This window comes from Pseudorca crassidens, chromosome 4 (genome assembly GCF_039906515.1).
Source record: "Pseudorca crassidens isolate mPseCra1 chromosome 4, mPseCra1.hap1, whole genome shotgun sequence".
Classification (NCBI taxonomy): domain Eukaryota; kingdom Metazoa; phylum Chordata; class Mammalia; order Artiodactyla; family Delphinidae; genus Pseudorca; species Pseudorca crassidens.
In genome coordinates this window covers 108,046,898-108,069,861 of record NC_090299.1, presented here as the reverse complement: position 1 = coordinate 108,069,861, position 22,964 = coordinate 108,046,898, and the positions used below count along the sequence as shown (strand labels likewise).

Here is a 22,964-nt window from a genome sequence, read left to right as displayed (position 1 = left end):
CACCAAACGGCCTAATCTTGCCAGCCTTGTCACCGCTGCTGCACCTCTGTGCTTGCTCTTCCCTCTGCCTGGGCCAGCTGTTGTCAACCACTGCACTTTCTTCGCTGACTCATTCTTACTTCATCTTCAAGATTCAGCTCAGGTGTCACCTCCTTCAGGAATTCTGAACCTCCAGTTTGACATAATTGCCCCTTCTGTTTTGTTTTTTTTTTCTTCCACAGTACTTCCCACCCAGCAACTCTCCAGGGCCCAGGTAATGCCCTGAAAGTTGTGAGCGACACTGTATTTTTTTTTAAGCTTTTTATTTTATATTGGAGTATAGTCAGTTAACAGCGTTGTGATAGTTTCAGGTGCACAGCAAAGCGACTCAGCCATACATATACGTGTATCCATTCTTCCCTCCCGTCCAGGCTGCCGCATAACACTGAGCAGAGTTGCTCATGCTATATAGTAGGTCCTTGTTGGTTAGGTTATCCTTTTGAAATATAGCAGTGTGTACGTGTCAATCCCAAACTCCCTAACTATCCGCCCCCCCGCCCCCGCCTCACCCCGCCCCGTAACCATAAGTTCATTCTCTAGGTCTGTGAGTCCATTTCTGTTTTGTAAATATGTTCATTTGCATCATTTCTTTTTAGATTCCGTATATAAACGATATCAGACGATATTTCTTTCTCTGTCTGACTTGCTTCACTCAGTATGACAATGTCTAGGTGCATCCATGTTGCTGCAAATGTAACTGCCCCTTCTGTTTGTTCTCACTGCACCCTGAGCAAATCTCCGTCTTAAACCTTAGCAGATACACTCCTTGAAAGCAAACCATTAATGACAGTTAAAATGATGACTTATATAACTGTTCTTTTATTTTTCTTTTAAAAATCGTAATATTGGCCCATTTCCAAACCTTAGGTTTAGTTTAATCCTTAATGGAAAACATGCGGCTTTGTGAAATGCACACTATCATTATTTTGTCTACTATTACTCAGAAACAATTTAGATGAAGATTCTATCTAACTCTAAGGGTCCTTAAGCACACCATTGATGCTGAGCAAATATGGACTGGAATACACATTTTAAAAAATTGTCTCATTCCCTGCTTTTGTTTTTTGTGTCTCTGTGTGTCCCTTCCTTTACTAACCCCTTATGGTCTCTGTTACAGTAGATTTTCTCTCTTCTAATTTCCAAAAAGCAGTTCCTTGTTTATGCTGTTTACTCACCTTATGGATTTGGGTTTCCAAGACTACCCCAAATGACACAGTTTATTTCCCTTTTCAGAACCATGTCTGAAAGCCACATACCTGTCACCTAGTGAAGGGTGACATCTGGGCTATGACCATATGGCCTAACAGAAATCATGATAGTTTATACCTGTGCTGAGAACTGAATATGCAGCAGTTCTGTGAGATACGAACTGCAATTGTGCCTTTTTACAGACAACGAACAGATTCAGAGAACTTAATAACTTGCCCAGCATCCTACAAGTTTTAAATGCGGAGCTGGGTTTAAGAACCAAACTCCACCAGATTCCAGAACTTATGCTTTAAAATTTTTGTAACTGTTTTATTCTGAAATAAAATAAGTATAGATTAATAGGGAGTTGCAAAGAAATGTACAGGGAGGTCCTGTGCAACCTTCACCCCATCTCCCCCGATTTGGCATCCTGCATCATTGTAGTATACTATCAAAACCAGGAAATAGTAAGCTGAGGTCATTGATTAGCATAGAATTTTAGTTAAATATGGCTTTTGAATGAAAATAGCATTCTTTATATTGTAAAGCCTTCATTTTAATAAACAACTCATTATTACCATGATATACATTGAAGAATGTGGTTTAGGTCACTGGTTCTTTACCTTTTAGGACATAGATGTATTTTAGAAGGCAATGAAATATGTACCTTTCCAGCAAAAAAAGACATATGCACACATACATACAAAATGTTCATGGTTTTATAAACATCCTCTATCTCCATCCCTCAAAGTGTGCATAGACTCAGCTTAAAAACTTCTGGCTTTGGGCTTCCCTGGTGGCGCAGTGGTTGGGAGTCCGCCTGCCGATGCAGGGGACGCGGGTTTGTGCCCAGGTCTTGGGAGGATCCCACGTGCCGCGGAGCGGCTGGGCCCGTGAGCCATGGCCTTTGGGCCTGCGCCTCCGGAGCCTGTGCTCCGCAGCGGGAGAGGCCACAACAGTGAGAGGCCTGCATACCGCAAAAAAAAAAAAAAAAAAAAAAAAAACAATTCTGGCTTTGAGCGACATTTAAGGAAACTACATTTGAGAATTCCCTGGTGGTCCAGTGGTTAGGACTCAGCACTTTCAACACCAAGGCCTGGTCGGGGAAATAATATCCCATAAGCTGTGCTGCGCGGCCAAAAAAACCCCCAAGAAACAAAAAAACCCATTACATTTACTTACATCTGAAACAGTCTTTCTTAGTGCTTTTTAAATCTTTTCCCATCTCTGCTTATAGAAAAGCCTCCAAACCCTCTTATTACTCTTTTACTTAAGGGGCTGAAAGTTCCTCGGATTTCCTACAGCTCTTGGTTGCTGAGGAAAAAACTCCGCTTCCAACATTATTGCTCCTATGAACACACTTTATCTGGATCTGCTTTCTTGTGCATAAAAGTCCTTTGGTCAATAACTTTTATTTTATTTTATTATTATTTTTTAAACATCTTTATTGGAGTATAATTACTTTACAATGGTGTTTTAGTTTCTGCTTTATAACAAAGTGAATCAGCTATACATATACATATATCTCATATCTCCTCCCTTTTGTATCTCCCTCCCACCCACCCTATCCCCCCTCTCTAGGTGGTCACAAAGCACCAAGCTGATCTCCCTGTGCTATGCGGCTGCTTCCCACTAGCTATCTGTTTTACATTTGGTAGTATATATAAGTCCAGGCTACTCTCTCACTTCGTCCCAGCTTACCCTTCCCCCTCCCCGTGTCCTCAAGTCCATTCTCTACATCTGTGTCATTAGTCCTGTCCCGCCCCTAGGTTCTTCATAACCATTGTTTTTTTTTTTTTTTTTAATTCCATATATATGTGTTAGCATACAGTATTTGTTTTTCTCTTTCTGACTTACCTCACTCTGTATGACAGACTCTAGGTCCATCCACCTCATTACAAATAACTCAATTTAGTTTCTTTCTATGGCTGAGTAATATTCCATTGTATATATGTGCCACATCTTCTTTATCCATTCATCTGTCGGTGGACCCTTAGGTTGCTTCCATGTCCTGGTTTGTAAATAGAGCTGCAATGAACATTGTGGTACATGACTCTTTTTGAATTATGGTTTTCTCAGGGTATATGCACAGTAGTGGGATGCTGGGTCGTATGGTAGTTCTATTTTTAGTTTTTTAAGGAACCTCCATACTGTTCTCCGTAGTGGTGTATCTGTTTACATTCCCACCAGCAGTGCAAGAGGGTTCCCTTTTCTCCAGCCCCTCTCCAGCATTTATTGTTTGTGGATTTTTTGATGATGGCCATTCTGATTGGTGTGAGGTGATACCTCTTTGTAGTTTTGATTTGCATTTCTCTAATGATTAGTGATGTTGAGCATTCTTTCATGTGTTTGTTGGCTATCTGTATATCTTTTTTGGAGAAATGTCTATTTAGGTCTTCCGCCCATTTTTGGATTGGGTTGTTTGTTTTTTTGATATTAAGCTGCATGAGCTGCTTGTAAATTTTGGAGATTAGTCCTTTGTTGGTTGCTTCATTTGCAAATATTTTCTCCCATTCTGAGGGTTGTCAGTTCATCTTGTTTATGGTTTCCTTTGCTGTGCAAAAGCTTTTAAGTTTCACTAGGTCCCATTTGGTTTTTGTTTTTGTTTTTTTGCGGTAGGCGGGCCTCTCACTGTTGTGGCCTCTCGCGTTGCGGAGCACAGGCTCCGGACGTGCAGGCTCAGCAGCCATGGCTCACGGACCTAGCTGCTCTGCGGCATGTGGGATCTTCCTGGACCGGGGCACGAACCCATGTCCCCTGCATCGGCAGGCAGACTCTCAACCACTGCGCCACCAGGGAAGCCCCCATTTGTTTATTTTTGTTTTTATTTCCATTTCTCTAGGAGGTGGGTCACAAAGGATATTGCTGTGATTTATGTCATAGAGTGTTCTTCCTATGTTTTCCTCTAAGAGTTTTATAGTGTCTGGCCTTACATTTAGGTCTTTAATCCATTTTGAGTTTATTTTTGTGTATGGTGTTAGGGAGGGTTCTAATTTCACTCTTTTACATGTAGCTGTCCAGTTTTCCCAGCTCCACTTATTGAAGAGGCTGTCTTTTCTCCACTGTATATTCTTGCCTTTATCAAAAATAAGGTGACCATATGTGCATGGGTTTATCAAAAATAAGGTGACCGTATGTGCGTGGGTTTATCTCTGGGCTTTCTAGCCTGTTCCATTGATCTATATTTCTGCTTTTGTGCCAGTACCATACTGTATTGATGACTGTAGCTTTGTAGTATAGTCTGAAGTCAGGGAGCCTGATTCCTCCAGCTCTGTTTTTCTTTCTCAAGATTGCTTTGGCTATTCAGGGTCTTTTGTGTTTCCATACAAATTGTGAAAATTTTAGTCCTAGTTCTGTGAAAAATGCCATTGGCAGTTTGATAAGGATTGCACTAAATCTGTAGATTGCTTTGGTTAGTACAGTCATTTTCACAATGTTGATTCTTCCTATCCAAGAACATGGTATATCTCTCCATCTGTTTGTATCATATTTAATTTCTTTCATCAGTGTCTTATAGTTTCTGCATACAGGTCTTTTGTCTCCTTAGGTAGGTTTACTCTTAGGTATTTTATTCTTTTTGTTGCAGTGGTAAGTGGGAGTATTTCCTTAATTTCTCTTTCAGAATTTTCATCATTGGTGTATAGGAATGCAAGAGATATCTGCACATTAATATTGTATCCTGCTACTTTACCAAATTCATTGATTATCTCTAGTAGTTCTCTGGTAGCATCTTCAGGATTCTCTATATGTAGTATCATGTCATCTGCAGACAGTGACAGCTTTACTTCTTCTTTTCCGATTTGGATTCCTTTTATTTCCGTTTGTTCTCTGATTGCTGTGGCTAAAACTTCCAAAACTATGTTGAATAATAGTGGTGAGAGTGGGCAACCTTGTCTTGTTCCTGATCTTAGTGGAAATGGTTTCAGTTTTTCACCATCAAGGCCGATGTTGGCTGTGGGTTTGTCATATATGGCCTTTACTATGTTGAGGTAAGTTCCCTGTATGCCTACTTTCTGGAGGATTTTTATCATAAATGGTTGTTGAATTTTGTCAAAAGCTTTCTCTGCATCTATTGAGATGATCATATGGTTTGTCTCCTTCAATTTGTTAATATGGTGTATCACATTGATTGATTTGCATATATTGAAGAATTCTTGCATTCCTGGGATACACCCCACTTGATCATGGCATATGATCCTTTTAATGTGCTGTTGGATTCTATTTGCTAGTATTTTGTTGAGAATTTTTGCATCTATGTTCATCAGTGATATTGGCCTGTAGTTTTCTTTCTTTGTGACATCCTTGTCTGGTTTTGGTATCAGGGTGATGGTGGCCTTGTAGAATGAGTTTGGGAGTGTTCCTCCCTCTGCCATATTCTGGAAGAGTTTGAGAAGGATAGGTGTTACCTCTTCTCTAAATGTTTGATAGTGGTCAATATCTTTTAAGTTGTCCTTCCCTTTTCGGGTCACCACCAAGAACGTGGGAATTTGGGGTCATGGCTCTTGAGTTAGGGATCAGGCCTTGGATCTCTGAAGCTCAGCTAAATATGAGAATGTCACTGGGAGCTCCTGTCAGTTTTGAGCTAGCTGCCACGAGCCAGGAAATGTATAATATTTCCACAGCCAGGGCTCACCCAGAGAGTGAGTCAACAAGGCATAGGTCAGAGCCACAATCCGGAAGGAGGAGGGTAGAGATATATTAAAAAAAAAAAAAGCCAGGCTGATGGTCTGACCAGAACGGTAGGGCAAATCTTGATTCTGAGGAAGATTCTTGCCTTAGTAATAAACCTATTTTGTGCTTTACCAAGGAGGTAAAGCTTGGAGAAATGTTCTGCTGCCATGGACCCAGAAGCCTGGGTTTAGCTAGTCAAGAACCTACAAGGAAGTGGTCACACCTAGAAATGTGTGGGTGGAATCAAGGGCTGATGCAGACACTTTGCACGAGGAATTGGCTGTGTTTTGCTCTCAATTGTTTAAGATAGAAGAAAGCCAGAATGCCTTCACTGTGTATCAGCTACCTAATTTTTTTATGATCACCTTTTTCCAATCAGAAGAAGTTTCACAACTGCTCTACCACTTTTAAGTTTTTTGTCTGCTGATGAATGTATTCCATTTTGCATACAGTTGGTTTTTTACTGCCGTGAGTAGTTCCATAGCCTGGTTGCTAAAAGAGACTAGTGGAACAAATTGCTTTCCAAGGTATGGTATCCATTTCCTCCTCCTGAATTTGTCTACTTAAGACAAAGTCTTTTGCCCTCGTTTCTTTGCACTGTCAAACCAAGTATTTGACCCAGGAGGAGAAATGGAGAGTGGAAGGATGGAGGGTGGTCTTGGGCTAGTGTCTGTTTATGACTTTATGAAGTGCTGTGTTGGGGTCCCCTGTTGTTGAACGTCTGCCTCAGTTCTACAACAGGAATCAGACCATGCCAGGCACTGTGCTAAACAGTGTAAATAATCCTCCCAACAACTCTAAAGTTGGCTAGGTTTTTTGTTTGTTTGTTTGTTTGTTTTTGGCTGTGCCACACGGCATACAGGAGGGATTGCACCTGTGCCCGCTGCAGTGGAAGCATGGGGTCTTAACCACTGGACCACCAAGGAAGTCCCCTAAAGTTGGCTGTTTATCCATGAGGAAACTAAAGGTCAAAGAAATGAACTAACCTTACCAGTGTCACAACACTAGTCAGTGAAGAAAATGGGATTTGATCCCATGTGTTTCATCCTATATTTAAGCAGAGAATTTGGTCCTCAGCTGTGCTTTCTCATGGTACAACCTCTCTCATGTCCTCTCCCCTCCATGAGGAAATCTGGTTCAGGGATAGGAGTTGACACTAACTTAATCCGTTGGAGACTGATTAACGACTCCAGAATGCCATTTCACAGAGGGAGATGTGCCTTGCCAATAAATAGAATATTAGCTGACCAGGGCCCCTCCTCTGGGTCAGAGTGCTTAGTGAGAATTGGATAACCTCAAGGCATCTCATATCCAGACTGTAAGGCCTGAAGGATTAAACACAAGCTGTAGCCCTGGGATGGCTACATGTCTGCCAAATATAGTCTACCCTGAAAAGTGCAAGATAAACGTTGATGAAGCTTCTTTCCAAAGCCATCATTTTCTGGACTCCTGGCAGTTCAGGGCAGATGACTTCTCTTTTATTTGTATTATCTTTAGTTGTTACACTTGCCAGAATTACTGTTATCTCTTAGATCACTTAGCCTGAGGTGATTTTAGCTGTCTGTAACTTTCTGAGCAGCAGATGGAATCCATTAGAATTTACAAACCATTATTCAGGGTGGGCTATTCTTATAATCCCAAACCTAATTCTTTGGGTGTTGATTTATGATGAGATTTTTGTCTCTAAATTCTGAATAAGTCATCTCAGAGTTTGCAATCTTTATTCTCTCAAGCTTGGGAGCTTTTAGAATCTCCCGTACTTGAAGACTTTAATAGATAAGATCAAAACCAGCTACATTGCTAAAATCCACCACCCATAGCAGTCATTCATTTATTTACATTTTATACTTAACAACAAATAGGCAGGCTGTGCAAGTGTTTTATGTACCTTTCTGGATGTGTGACATTTTCACATAAAACGCCCAAATGAAGAGGAAGAATATCTCTTTAGACCCTACCTGTCCCAGTCTCACAAAGATAATGGATGGAAAGATTTCAGGAGAAATGAACATTCGATTCTTTCTTCAGGCCATTATAGTCTTTCTCCCCGCCTGCTCTAAAAGGAATGGGTTCATCCTACTCCTGGGAGTAGATTTCTCTTTGCATCAAAAAGCTTTGTAGGGCTTCCCTGGTGGCGCAGTGGTTGAGAGTCCGCCCGCCGATGCAGGGGACACGGGTTCGTGCCCCGGTCCGGGAAGATTCCACATGCCGCGGAGCGGCTGGGCCCGTGAGCCATGGCCGCTGAGCCTGCGCGTCTGGAGCCTGTGCTCCGCAACGGGAGAGGCCACAACAGTGAGCGGTCCGCGTACCCAAAAAAAAAAAAAAAAAAGCTTTGTAAAGATCCAGCTGTACCAAGACAGCCCTGAAATTCTTGAGTAACAGGTTTTCAATTAGGAATATTTGCTCTAAGGCTAAGGAGGTTCATCATTTAGTGGTGGGATATGGTATAGCGGCACGAGCCACGGGGGACTCTGGGGTCTCTTTCTAAATTGGCCACTTTTAGCCTTGTGCAGCTTACCTACTTTGTGAATTGCTTGTGAAAGTGAAATGAGATAATGTGTTTGAAAGTGTTCTGAAAACTAAAAAATGCTATGTACAACTGTAAGTTGTCACTTCCAAGCAAAGCAGCAAGCAGTTAGTGAAAAAGGAATCAGCTGAACAACTGGTGCATGTACCTTTTCAAGCACCAAACATGAAGTGCTGTTGTTTATTGAGCATTTACCATGTGCCAGGCATGGTATAAATGTTTTACTTCTATTAACTAATCGAATCTTTACAGTACCCTAATAAGGTAGATATTATTGTCCCCATTTTACAGATGAGAAACACTGAAGCACAGAAAAGTTAAGCATCCTGCCCAAAGTAATATACCTAGGAAATATACCCAGGGAATACATTTAATAAGTGATGAGATGAAGCCGGAATGCAAATCCAGGCAGCCTGGCTGCAGAGCCCAGACTACACTGCTGCCAGCATAATCCTTACTAACTCAATTGGTAGCAGGTACAAGACATTTGTAATGCATGTCTCAAAAGGTTAAATGTTATGTAAGTCTTGAAAGGTTAAAATTGTGATGAGTAAAGACACTAAGAAAAATGAGTATCCTTGAAGGATTTGGATTTGACTCCCTTCCAATGCCAGTCTTCATAGTTTTGAGTCCTACCTTACTTATATAGAACGCATAGCCCTTAAACATGCATGTAAAGTCACCCCTTAAACACCTACATCATCAGCAAAATGGTGGTAATGGTATTGGTTGATCCTTTAAGATCCAGTAAGATTAAAAATGGTCAAATGAGACGGTCTAGAGGAAAAGCCTTTTAAAGTAGAATGTCAGAGAGGTATTTTATGCTGAAATCTATAATAATAATCAGGAATCAGTTAACATATTTCTAATGATTTTCTTTTTAAAAATTCATCTGCTAATGGTGATTGGATCTGATTCTTTTCCTTTTCTTTTTTGTAAAAAAAACTATCGACCCTATTTTTAACTTAAGATTGATTCATAAACATATTTAAGATTGAAGTATAAATATGTAACGTAAAAATATATTCTTAAATATTTAAATCTATAACTTTTGATGTATATGTGTCATAGTTTATTTAACCATTCACTATTATTAGATATTTAAGATGCCTCCAGTTTTTAAATGATAATAAATAAATAACATCACAGTGAATTTCTTGGGCATATCTTAAGAGGGATAAATGCCCAGAAGTAGAATTATTGACTCAAAAAGCACAAACATTTTAAAGCTTTTGATATATCTTGCCAAATTGCTTTTTTAAAAGGATGAATTAATGTTTACTTGCAACAGAAGTCTACAAAGGAGCTTTTTTTTTTTTTTGCATATTGGATGTTTTCATTTTAAAATATTTGCCAGTTTGTATATGGTTTGCCATTGTTTCCGTTTAACAGCTCTTCGATATGTTTAATGCTATGTCCTTTTTTCTATAAATGGGACATACTTTGCATGTTTATTGATTACGTTTTCATACTGATTTCTTTTTTTTTTTTGCGGTATGCGGGCCTCTCACTGTTGCGGCCTCTCCCGTTGCGGAGCACAGGCTCCGGACGCGCAGGCCCAGCGGCCATGGCTCACAAGCCCAGCCGCTCCGCAGCATGTGGGATCTTCCCGGACCGGGGCACGAACCCGTGTCCCCTGCATCGGCAGGCAGACTCTCAACCACTGCGCCACCAGGGAAGCCCTCATACTGATTTCTTATCAAGGTTTGCTAGTCCTTTGATTCAAATTTGTGGCAGAAATATGCAATTACATAGCTTGTATTTATTTTGATTACATTCTCATAACTTTCTTTATAATTTAGTATATTGCCTCTAAGCTTAGGATGTCATTCCCCACCTGCGTAACCATTGGAAAAAACATTAAGTAGACCTACTATGTACTAACATAAAATGATGTCTGTTTTTTAAGAGAAAAAAAAGTCGTATCCTGCAAAGCAATGTTTAATTATGATCATATCTCTCTCTCTCTGCCCCCCTAAACACACACACACACACACACACACACACACACATTTATTTATTCACTAATTGATTTTGATTGTCTTCTTTATGGCAGAGATACAGCATTGAACAAAACAGACAAAATCTGAGCTCTTATGGAACTTGGTTTACTGGAGAGGCCAACAATTTAAAAAAACCCATCATGGGATTTCCCTGGTGGTCCAGTGGGTAAGACTCCAAGCTCCCAATGCAGGGGGCCCAGATTCAATCCCTGGTCGGGGAACTAGATCCTACATGCATGCCACAACTCAGAGTCTGCAGGCCGCAACTAAGAAGTCCGCATGCCGCAACAACAAATAAATAAATAAACAAACAAACCCATCAAAGGATAAATATAATGTCAGGTAGTGCTAAGTGCTATTAACAGACGTAGAGCAGAGTAAGAGATGGAGAGTGACTGGGGCTCCTTTAGATTCATTGGTCAGAGATCTTTCTGAAGTGGCATTAGATCAGAAAGTATTGGATGAAGTAACTAGTATGATATTTTATACAAGCATATGGATAGAAAAATACCAAAGTTCTGTAGTCCCCTTCTTAGTGAATATTACCAGCGGCTCTCTTGTCACCCAGACAAAACCAGCAAAACATCCTATCCTAGAATTCTCCCTTACTCCCCATACCCAGTTAATCATCACAATTTTGCCACCTATATACTTATAAATTTCTTTTCTACTTGCCACTGTCTTCTCTTAGGCCCTTGTCACTTTTTGTTCTTTTTCACTGTTTGAAAAGGTATCTTAGTTCAATTATTTGTAATAAATAATGCACAATTAAATTATATAATGCATGAGAGCTAACTTGGTGGGGCTTCCACGGGCCAAATGGGGACAATGTGAGCATGAAAATAAATGTTGATATTAATGGATGATCAGGTAGAAATCCATGAGTTCACACTGATATAAATAAAAGATTTTTTAAAAATGAGAAAGGAGAAAACGTCTTCCTTATAGTAGAATTGCAGCTGATAACTGTGGAAAGAATGATGGAATTAGAAAAATCACAGTTAGGTAGCCACTATAACAAAAACTGATTCGGCCAAAGAATCGTCCATGGCTGCTAAAACTGGGTGAAACGATCATGATAAATGGGTTATGTACACAGTTTCAAAGTACCAGACTACACAACTGTAATTACTTCTTAATTACAAAGGGAAAAACAGAACTGTATAGTGGAGAAGCCCGTCAGACACTGCATTAACCGTGAAGGGAACATCACCAGTAATAGGACACATGGACATCATGTGCCTCCATAGGATGCACTGAGGACAGAACAGTACTTCTCTGGTATTTTTCCCCAAAATGCATAATCTAGATCTAAATATCAGGAAACAACAGAGTTACCAAATTCAGGGGCATTCTTTAAAATAATTGTCCTGTACTCTTTAAAAATATCAAGGTCATGAAAGAAGAAAGACTGAGAAAAAACTTTGGACTACAGAAGACTAAGGTGACATGATAACCAGATTCATTTGTAATCCTGAATTGTATCCTGGACCAGAAAACAATTTTTTCCTTTTGATATTAGTTGGACAGTTGATGAAATTTGAGTGTCTGTAGATTATAGTACTATAAAAATGTTAATTCCTGATTTTGATAATTGTATTGTGGATATAGAAGTAAATGTCCTTGTCTTTTAAGAAATACACACTGAAGTGTTTAGGGGTAAAGGGATATCATGTCCAAAGAAAATTGCAACTAGAGCCTCTTCTAGATGCTTTTTTATGGATAGAGGTCACATGACAATCTACCAGTTGTCTGACAGAGTATCCATAATAACCACGAACCCGTGTCCCCTGCATCGGCAGGCGGACTCTCAACAACTGTGCCACCAGGGAAGCCCTATTTATTTTTTTAAAGATGCAGTTTTTTTATTTTATTTTATTTTATTTATTTATTTATTTATATTTTTGGCTGTGTTGGGTCTTCGTTTCTGTGCGTGGGCTTTCTCTAGTTGCAGCGAGCGGGGCCCACTCTTCATCGCGGTGCATGGGCCTCTCACTGTCGCGGCCTCTCGTGTTGCGGAGCACAGGCTCCAGACGCGCAGGCTCAGTAGTTGTGGCTCATGGGCCTAGTTGCTCCGCGGCATGTGGGATCTTCCCAGACCAGGGCTTGAACCCGTGTCCCCTGCATTGGCAGGCAGATTCTCAACCACTGCGCCACCAGGGAAGCCCTGGAAGCTATTATTGAGTAGACACTCTGCCAGACAACCTGTAGGTTACCATTTGAGTTACACTATTTATAAAAAACAACCTAGAAGAGAACCTAGGAAATATAGGGAGATTACAAAATAACCACAGAATACAGCTTAGACAAGCTAGTAGACTATTTAAGCAGATAAGGTTAACTGAAATTCTTTGAAGGGTAGTTTGTGTAAGGTAAAATCATGCCTAACTCACCTTTAGAATGCCTGAGTGAGATATTTCAGTATGAGTACTTGGGGAAATCAGTAGATGAAGTTTATTTTGATTTTTCACAAACTTTTGATAAAGATTCACATCTAAGACACACATTGGGGTGGGGATGTGAAATGTCAAAGGAAGGGCTGAGGTGTATAAGAGAAAAAGTAGTAAGAAAAGAAGTAATGGTAAGAACTAAATTAGGGATGAGATGCCTTGCGTGGTAAGGACTTGGGATTTTATTGTGTTGCCTTTGGAGGGTATTGAGAATGTCATCTGATTTATAGCTATAAAGGATCTGGTTGCTGTGAGAATAATAATAATAACAGTAATAGTGCTAAGTGTTTAATCTAGAATAAATGTTGAAGGTAGAGGGAACAGAAATTTACTGGTGACTTGCTGTGTGGTGTGAGACAGAGTCAAGGGTGACTTAACAGTGTTTGGCTTGAGCCACTGAATGAATACATTCCTACTTCTCTCCCTGCCTTATTGTCTGTCCCGGGAGGGCGTATTTAATGGAGGTTATATTCGTATGGCTGGAAGATTCCTTAGGTTATTGCAGTCATTCTGGAAAGATAAAACGGTCCTGAACCTGGGCAGAGCTATACGTATGGAGAAGTATTCAGAGGGCACGGACTTAAGAGACATTTAGGAAGTAAAAATAACTACTTAGGAAAACAGTTTTGGGTATTTTAATAAAATTGAAGATAATGAAGTCGTTTTTCCCAATAACTCCACCTATTGATATGTACCCTCGGACAAGGGTTGTCTGAGGCCTGCTTTTATATAGCTCCAGAGCTAAGAATATTTCTTTTATTAATACATTTTTGAAGGATTTAAAAACGGGAATGCGTGGGTTGGATATGTTACAAAGACCATTTATGGCTCTCAAGTCCTAAAATATTTACTGTCTGTCCCTAACAGTATAAGTTTGCCAACCATGGTGTAGATCAGTGGTTTTTAAAGTGTCGTTCCTAGAGCAGCAGTAGCAGCAGCATCTGGGAACTTGTTAGAAATGCGAATTCTCAGGCCTCAACATAGACTTGCTGAATCAGAAACCCTGGGAGGGGGCCCAGCATTGTGTTTTAACAAGCTCTCCTGGTGATTCTGATGCATGTTAATTTCTGAGAATCACTGCTCCAGAGAAATTTTTGTACTTGGTGAGGAATAACAGCATTGTGCATAAGAGCTTTACAGTGGAAACAGTAGAAATGTCAATCAACAGAAGAGATAAGTAAGTTGTGCCAATTAATACAAGGAGAGTATTCCATAGCATGGATTGTAAAGGCAGACTGCTTGTGTTTGAATCCCAGCTCCAACGGAGTAGTAGCTGTGTGACCTTGGGCAAGTTAACTCGACCTCTCTAAGCCTTAGTTTCCTCCTGTGTAAAATTAGCATAAAAATCGTAACTACTTTATAGGGTTATTGTGAGGATTAAACAATTAAAACAGATGAGTGGCTGGCACATAACTATTAGATTTGAAGGGCAGTTTTCATGTAATGTATTATGATACTTTAAAGAAAAACATGTCAAAGTTCATTTCATAAGAGTGATAGTCTGCCCATATATTTTGTATATAACAACGTGATTAAGCAGCATAAGTTAATAGTAGTGTAGATTTTGGAGGTTCAAATGTTGCACTGCCCCGTAAACCTCAGTTTTCACACGTGAAAAATACTTTAAAGTTAGTTACTCTGAAAGAATTGTTAAGAAAACTGGTGAAATGTATATGCCTGAGTTTTGTTTCTTCTGTGGGCATTTCCTTTCCTAATTGCCTTTTATTCCTTTCACCATTTCCTCAGCCCTTCCTTCCAAAATTCCTCAGCTGTCTTGATAGTCTCTGAGAAACACTGCCAGAACTAAGGTGCAAAGTGACTTCCTTGACTGTAAGAAGATGTGGCTTTTTCCATGAATTAAGGTCATGAGAGTCAGTGTCTAGTGTTTTCCCAGCTATGCCCCTGCGGCCAAGTCTGGGCCTAGATCTAGGACAGGTCTGTAATCCTGATATCTCCTGGGATTTCAGCTTTTAGCTGCTTTAGCATATAAAATGCTTAGTATGTATTTAGCAACGCCTAACGCTAAACAACACACAAAGAAACAGAACTGTTTTTTCTGTCTGTGGAGACCAAGTCCTCTTTTTCTACATCCCAGTACTTAGCACCCAGTAGGCCCCATAATATAGCGTTGAACGATTTTGAACTTATCGGTGGAGCTTAAAAACCTCCATTTCCTAGGCTGAGTTTAGGGTGCAAGCAGCTGAAACCAATGGCTGCATTTTTACTCTCGTCTAGAGCAGCAACCTGCAGACACCTAGTTCAGAGAGAAAAAAAATCACTAAAATTCCCTTCCTCTTAATAACATAAAAGGACCAGAAAAATCAGTCCCCAAAAGACAACGCAGAAGGCACAGCGCTGCAGCGACCCGGCTCCTGTTAGGGTGCGCTCTCGAAGGGCGAAGAGGCCGGATCCTTGGGGCAGGAGAAAGGCAGCCTTCTTGTGACGTCAAATCAGCGGACTCTCGCCCCGGCTTCACGCCGGTTCCGGTTCCCCGGCTTTCCGGGCGCGAGAGTACGTGAGCGCTGCGGCGTTCTGCGCGTGCTCCGCAGAGAGACGCGAGAAGATTGGGTCCAGCTCTTGGAGGAGATGCGTGATTGGCTGAAGCCGTGCTGGGGGGTCCCCCAGCCCTTTCGGCAGGGGTAAAACAATAAGAGGGGGCGGTGGCAAAGGGGGCGGGACGTCCGTGTTCCTTGTCGTTCGCCGCAGTGCCTGGCGCCCGGGAAGAGGTGGTGGTGAGGGGGACCAGCTCGTGCCTCTCCGGTTCCGAGGTCTGAGGTTTGTCGGAGGAGGGAGAGGGCGGCGAGCGACAAGAATCTGCTGCAGCCGGTCCTCGGCGACTTTCCCGCTGACCTCCGCGCGACGTACCCGGCGCCGCTGTTGGTTGGAGGTGTGTATGGGGGCCGGGAAGGGCGGTCGGTCTGGTGGTCGGAAGGGGACATTCCAGTCGCGCGCCGTGGCTCGAGGCAACCGTCCAGTGAATGAGCTCCGGTGTCGGAGGTGTAGCTGCAGAGAGAGACATTGTTCTTGCCGGCTGCCTACGCTGCTGTGTGTGCGAGAGAGAAGCCGAGCTTTTTCCTCAGGTGAGGGATGGGAGGCCGTGGGGGGGGAGGTGACCGGCGCGCGTCGTGCGGACGGAGGGCTCCGAGGGCACAGGTGGGGCCGGTGTTTGTTGGAGATGAGGTGGCGAGCTAGGAAAGGGGACGCAGTTGCTCCCAAAGGCGCGCTGATGGAGGCTTCGGACGGGACGTGGGGGAGTGGGCTTGCCCGATAGGATGTTTCGGGTGCGGAGCCCACCAGCCTCGGTCCCAGACTCTTGCGGCTCTTATTCCCGGTTCCTTGGCAGTGGGGAGGCCGCCGCCGCCCCGCCCGTGGGGGAGGGGAAAAGAGGCTGTATCGGCGGAGGCAGAAGCGACGCAGATGCGAAAGTAGCGGCCTCCGGGCACCATTTCGGTGCACGGAAACAGAATCCGGCTCTGAAGGCAGCCTTCGCTTTGCTTACCCAGTACCTGGTGTTCAGCGGTCCTTGACCCTCCCCCCGCGGGTTTATCCCGAAGGAGCTGGGAAACCCGGGCTGTATATAACGTACGCCTTCTCCGTGCCCTTTTTATGTAGGGGATCTCTTGCTGACCCAGGAATAGAAGAGATGTTTGAGTGCTTTGAGGAATGGGTTTCTTCCTCTTCCCCCATGTCTCCTTGGGGAGGGTGGGAAGGATAGTCAAGGAGAGGAACATAGCATCCGTATGTTGTGTTAATATTGTTAGTTGAATCTGATCGAATTTTACCTGCCTCTCCAAAGGCAGATTTCTTAAGATGGCCCTGTGCCGCTTTGGGGCGAGTATAGATATGCATCTACAATTTTCCGCATAGATCAATTTTTTCCCTCCAATGTATGCCTACTTTCTTAACAGTTTTTTTTTTTTTTTTTTTGGAGGGGCAGTACCTTTGCTCTCTTAAAAATCAAGCACCAGCAAAAACCCACAGAACCCACGTGCACCGAAGCTGGAATAATAGCAAAGTTGTGCCCTTCCCCCCCCCCCCACATGATTGTTGTGATAATAACTTGTGTTGAAATACTGGTTTTAACACCTGGTGCTAGTCTTCCAAATGTTAGCATTGCATGTACCTGGATCTGTGAATCATTAACTGCAGTTAGGCGACCCCGTATGCTACAGGGGAAGAAGATGGGAATTCCTTGTCCGGCTCCATATTTGGCAGTTAATATATAGCCTTAGGCATGTGGACAGTTTCTAAACAGTTGACCCTATTAGTATCCAGTGGTCCTTTTGATGTCCAAAATCCTGATCTCAAAAAATAGACGGTATGATTAGTTTCAAATTCTTAGTACTGAATTATGTGTTGTTTCTTAATCTTCCTATTTTCTTAAATATTTAGGATTATTCATGTGTATCCTTGTGTTATGATTTAATCACTAGAGGCTGTTTAATTCTGAAAGGTTGTCCACGAATTATAGGGAGGATAAGGACCTCAAATGGATTGTTTACTATTTAAGAACTGTTATGGTTCAGGTTGCCGAATATTCAGGGGTGGAAATGTTTGTCAGTGGTGAACAAGCAGCAAGAGGAAAGAACCAGAATGCTTGTGGGGTGGATGGGGATCAAAAATGGAAGGAGAAGAAAATAAGTCTTTAATAATTTGATACTCGTATTGAGTGAGTGTTTAGTTAGCAGGTGAGCAGTTGAGTTGTTAGCAGACAGCTCTTGAGTTTGAATAGGATTGGCACTCTTGGTAGTAGGATATATTTATTATCCATATTCCATTTATGAGAGATCAAAAATGAAAATCTCCGTATCAGTTACTGAAAATCTATAAATACCCATAGTGTCTTTAGGTTAACAGTTTCCTTGTCCTGAAGAATTATTGCTGTTTGCCTGTTATCAGGATTTTCTAGGTTGCTTTAAATAAGACTTTCCCACATATTTTATACAAGTGCGTATGGAGATGAGGAATGACCCCTTTTCAAGGCTGGTTTTGATAGTTACGAATTAGGTTGTTTCTGAACTTAAATTCAGTAGAATTTAATTGACAAACTTGACTTAACTCTCCACTGGGAAACATTTAAGGGCTGACAGAACAAACAAGTTCTATCTCCCAGAACTCTTGACTGGCTTCAGAAACAATAGAATCAGTTTCTTGACTGCTGTTTCTCAGCGTACTTTTAACTTAATTTCCAGATATTTTACCCTATGTTGATACACTATTGTAGTATGCTAGGATGACTGTTTTGGATTTCCTGTTATGTTACTGTTTTCTGCCTTTTGGCTCCTCCCTACAGTATCAAATAAGCTAAGTTAGACTTTAAATTTTTTTTATATTCTTGCATCCCTGATGGTTCTTCATAAGCGGTGGTTGTTAAGCAGGTGTAATGAAAACATCACTAAAGGGAGGAGACATGATTTCAAATCCTCTCTCTCATAACTATAACTGAGGGACCTTGAACTCCTTTCCTTAGGCTCTGAAAACATCACGGTTTCCTTTTCGGTAAATGAAGCTAATATCGTATCTATTTCACGGAGGTAAAGGAATGTGTAGTTACTTGTTAAACCTTAAAGCATAATATAAATACACGCTTTAATTTTTGTGGGGCTGCGTTTCCATTTCTTTAATGCTTGGTCACTTTTAATAGCTTCTGAACTTCAAAACTTGCCTCCTTACCTTTGGGGCCTGAGGAGAGAAAAAATCCACAGCTACCTTTTATTTCTGTGACTGGTGCTTAGATCTTGTTTGTGATGCTTTCATTCTGCGGTGTGCCACAACAAATTGAAGGTTGCTCTTCTAAATAGATACACATTGCTCTTTTTAAAAAAATTTATTTTTGGCTGCATTGGGTCTTTGTTGCTGTGCGCGGCCTTTCTCTAGTTGTGGTGAGTGGGGCTTACTCTTCGTTGCGGTGCGCGGGCTTCTCCTTGCGGTGGCTTCTCTTGCTGCAGAGCACGGGCTCTAGGTGCACGGGCTTAGTTGCTCTGCGGCATGTGGGATCTTCCCGGACCAGGGCTCGAACCCGTGTCCTCTGCATTGGCAGGTGGATTCTTTTTTTTTTTTTTTTTAGTTTTTGGCTGCACCCCATGGCATGTGGGATCTTAGTTCCCCGACCAGGGATCTAACCCAGGCCTCCTGCATTGGAAGGCAGAGTCTTAACCACTGGACCTCCGGGGAAGTCCCAATAGGCAGATTCTTAACCACTGTGCCACCAGGGAAGCCCTGCATTGCTCTTTCAATTGGTAAAGTCATTCTAAACAAAGACCATCTGGAATTTCCAAAGGTTTCAATTTTAATATGAGGTTAGCTGTCAGAAATGGATCTTACAGTCCATGGTTCAGTGAGAATGGGCCTGGGCCTGACTAGTGTGAGACCAGCCATGAGTGAGGGGCTCTAGAGAGAAAGGGGTGGGTAAGTATCCAATAGTAGAGACAAGTTGTGTCCTAGCATAGACATAGCCTTTGGTAACATAGTTTCTGGTAAGATAACTGCATCCTGTTACTAGGATCTTACTCTTTTTATAGAAAGCAAGATAAAGTACTACATCTAACTGTACAGTACTGAAAAAATTTTTTGTAGACTTTTTTCTGTTTTTCAAACTGTCATTTTCTTTTGGTTTCTTGACTTTTTTTTTTTAAGACAACATGGTGTCTCAACTTCTCAGCAGTTTTCATTTTGCACGTTTTTTTTTTCCAGTTATTAAAATAGCCACCAAATTGTGACATGAAATTTCATGTAAGTAATTTGCAATAAGTGAAATCCTACTCACCTCCCCCCCAGGTGCTTGAGACAAAGATACTGCAGTTCTCATCACTCGTTATAGATGTCGGTCAGAACATTCCAGGCTCCTCAAAGAGTGAATTTTTGATTGTGCATTTTGATGCTTATATATAGTGGTGGTGGTTGCAGCCAGGTGTTTAGGGTTAACAGTTTAGTATAACTAGAGTTTATGATCCTATGTAGATATATCTATTTTATTTCTTAATATAGAATGGAGGTGCCATTTCAGAGATTCCTAAGATTAAAAAGAATTAACGGAATACAAAATTACTTCACTTGGATAACCTTCTCTTTTGTATTGTAATCTGCTCTGATAATTATTTTGCAGTAGTAGATCTAAGGAATTAATTTCATTTTCTTGTTCAAGTGCAAACATTGCCTTCATATTATTGAAATCATATCTTAGTTGCAAATTTTATACTGCTTTTTTTCTATGGTTTTATAGTCTTTGACAGTTTTAATGATTGCATATGAACTGATGTTTCACAGTTGGGGTTCAGTGTATTGTATTTTTGTTTGTAAGACTGTTACTTTTTTGTTTTTAAGACCGTTAATTTAATATTAGGTTATCAGAAAAAAATAGTGCTATATCAGGTAAGCATATCAAATGTTTTTTAAATTACCTCTTGGAAACAACAAAATTTGAGAGTGCACCTTAGGATCTAGGCAGTAAGTTTTTGTTTCTCTGTGTAGCTGCTGATTTTAAATTCCAGCATGGTATCTTTATCACTGTTCCTCCCATCTCCACCTCCTCAATTTTATTTTCAATTAGTTGGTAGTATTTAAGCACACTCAGACTTTAACCATAAATTGTCACTAATGTTGTAGGCATAATGTCAGATTACTTTTTTGCTTTGCTTGTAGTGCTAAATGAATTTTCACACTTTCGACCTTTATTCTACAGCCATGTTTTCTGACTAATAACATGTATCTGTTAGATGGTTATCAGAAAGTAAATGAAAAATTTAAAGTGTTTTTTAAAATCACAAAGTACATATATACTCTTTGTAGTATTCAGACAGTATAGTAAATAGTTTACCAGTGGTGGTCTGAATTGGTATGTAGTGTTTTTTTTTCCCTAGACCCACAACACATATTATCTTGTATATTTCTTTTTGTATCATGCCTTTTTTCCAAAGATGGGATTTGTAGCATTCTACAATTTGGTTATTAACTTTTGTGGAGAGTACTTTTTGTCTATTTTTATAACTTTCCTATTATCTTTGTGCAATTGTGCATGTATTTCTTTGTAGTGTGTCTTAGAAGTGGGATTACTGGTTATATGTATTCATTTTAAATTAATTTTATTAAAACTGCAAAATTACATCTCCAAAAGGTTGTAACTATATTTCCACCAACACTGTATTTGAAAGAGCCTTTTTCCCCCACCCCTTTAACAGTACTTGATATTATCAGTCATTTTCATTTTTGTTAATATAATAGATGAAAGACTGAATAAACTGCGTTTTTTGAACTGTTGGATATTGTCAATTTCAGGGTTACCTTACAAATAAGTGCTTGGTATGTGGTAGATTCTCCATAAATGTTTGTGAAATGATTAATATAAAGCATAATTGTATTGCTAAATTTTTTAAATTGAGGAATAAGTTACAATCAGTAAAAACTGGTCTTTTCATGTGTTCAGTTTTATGATTTTGGATAGACATACACAGTCATGAAACCACCACTACAATCAAGATATATTTCTTTCCCTTCTGTCTCTAGCCCCTGATCTGATTTAGCCCTATAATTTTCATTTTTGTAGACTGACATATCAGTAGAATCATATAGCATTAACTTTTATCTTTAGGTAATATTTTGGAAACTCATTCATGTTGTTGCATATATCAATAAGTTCTTTTTATTGCCAAGTATTTGATTATTTGGATTTACCACAGTTTGTTCATTCACTTGGCTAATGGTCATTTTGTTGTTTCCAGGTTTTGAGTGTTTATTAATAAAGCTGCTGCAAACAACATACAGGTCTCTGTGTGGACATGTACTTCATGTCTTTTGGATAAATGTGTAGGAGTGGGATTGCTGGGTAATATGAGACATGTACGTTTAATTTTGTGAGAAACTGCCATACTGTTTTCCAAGGTGACTATACCATTTCTTTGTTCCTGCCAACTTTTCCCATCCTTGCAGGCACTTACTATTTTTAGATTTTAATGCTAGCCATTAAAGGTATTTAGTGGTATGTCATCATGGTTTTAATTTGTAATTTTGAATGATTATTGATTTCATGTTTATTTGCCATCTGTATATCTTGATGTGGACTGTATATTCAGATCTTTTGCCCATTTAAAATTGGATTTCTTATTATTAAGTTAGGAGAGGCTTGTCTTCTGGGAATAAATCCTTTATTAGATATGTATTCTACAAATATTTTCTTTCATACTGTGGCTTGTCTTTTCATTTTCTTGATGACTTTGAACAGACGCTTTACATTTGATGTAAGCCCAATTTGTCAGTTTTCTAAAATTTTTTCTTTTTGTGTCTTATCTAAAATCTTTACTTAACCTAAGGTTATTAAGATTTTTTCCTGTCCTTTTTCCTAGAAGCCTAGAGTTAGGTTTTACATGTAGGTCCGTGGTCCATTTCAGGGTAATTTTTGTACATGGTACAAAGTATGAGTCAAACTTCCTTTTGTTTTAACATGTAGACATCAAGTTGTTCCAAAATCGTTTTGTTGAAAAGAGAATTACTTTGGTACCTTTGAAAATAAATTGACTATATTGTATGGGTCTACTGTAATGCTAAATTTTTTAGATTTATCTCTAAAAGTTCTTAGAATTACTTGTGCTAAAGCTGCTTTACTTGTTTTGTTTGGACCTTTAGTTAATCTCAAAACTCTTAACTTCATATTGCAGTAGTAGTATGTGTACACGTAAATGAATGTGTACACGTATATACATTTACATATAAATAAGAACTAGAGTATAGAAGACTGACTTTAAAAATATTTTGGAATTACATGATTAATGATTTTTTTATTCATTAGCATTCCCCCATATAAGCTTTCTTTCCCTTTCAGTTTTATTGAGATAAAATTGACATAGCACTATATAAGTTTGTGTACAGCATGATGATTTGACATACATCGTGAAATGATTATCGCATAAGTTTTGAACACCATCCTCTCAGATACAAAATTAAAGAAATAGAAAAAATTTTTGTGATGAGAACTCTTTGGATTTACTTTCTTAACAACTTTACATATGTAACATACAGCAGTGTTAATTATATTTTATCATGTTGTACATTACATCTTTTGTAGGAGGTTTATTCATTAACTATTGAAATACC

General features: G+C 40.1%; 1 protein-coding gene across 5 annotated transcripts in view; it reads left to right on the top strand.

Annotated features, from left to right (window-relative positions):
• G3BP2 (G3BP stress granule assembly factor 2) overlaps positions 1 to 22,964 on the top strand; it is a 76,906-nt gene that overhangs the window by 30,276 nt on the left and 23,666 nt on the right. The window contains exon 2 of one of the 5 annotated variants that reach the window (XM_067736281.1): positions 21,596 to 21,755. The exons of 1 other annotated variant lie outside the window; for it this stretch is intronic. Coding sequence is in view for 2 of the 4 variants with exons in the window: in XM_067736277.1 (XP_067592378.1) it covers positions 15,857 to 15,958 (102 nt within the window). In the remaining 2 variants the exon portion in view is untranslated. Of the gene's footprint in view, positions 1 to 15,467; positions 15,766 to 15,793; positions 15,959 to 21,595; positions 21,756 to 22,964 lie in introns of those variants that run through there. 3 more of the 5 variants (XM_067736280.1, XM_067736277.1, XM_067736278.1) reach the window with 3 other exon arrangements.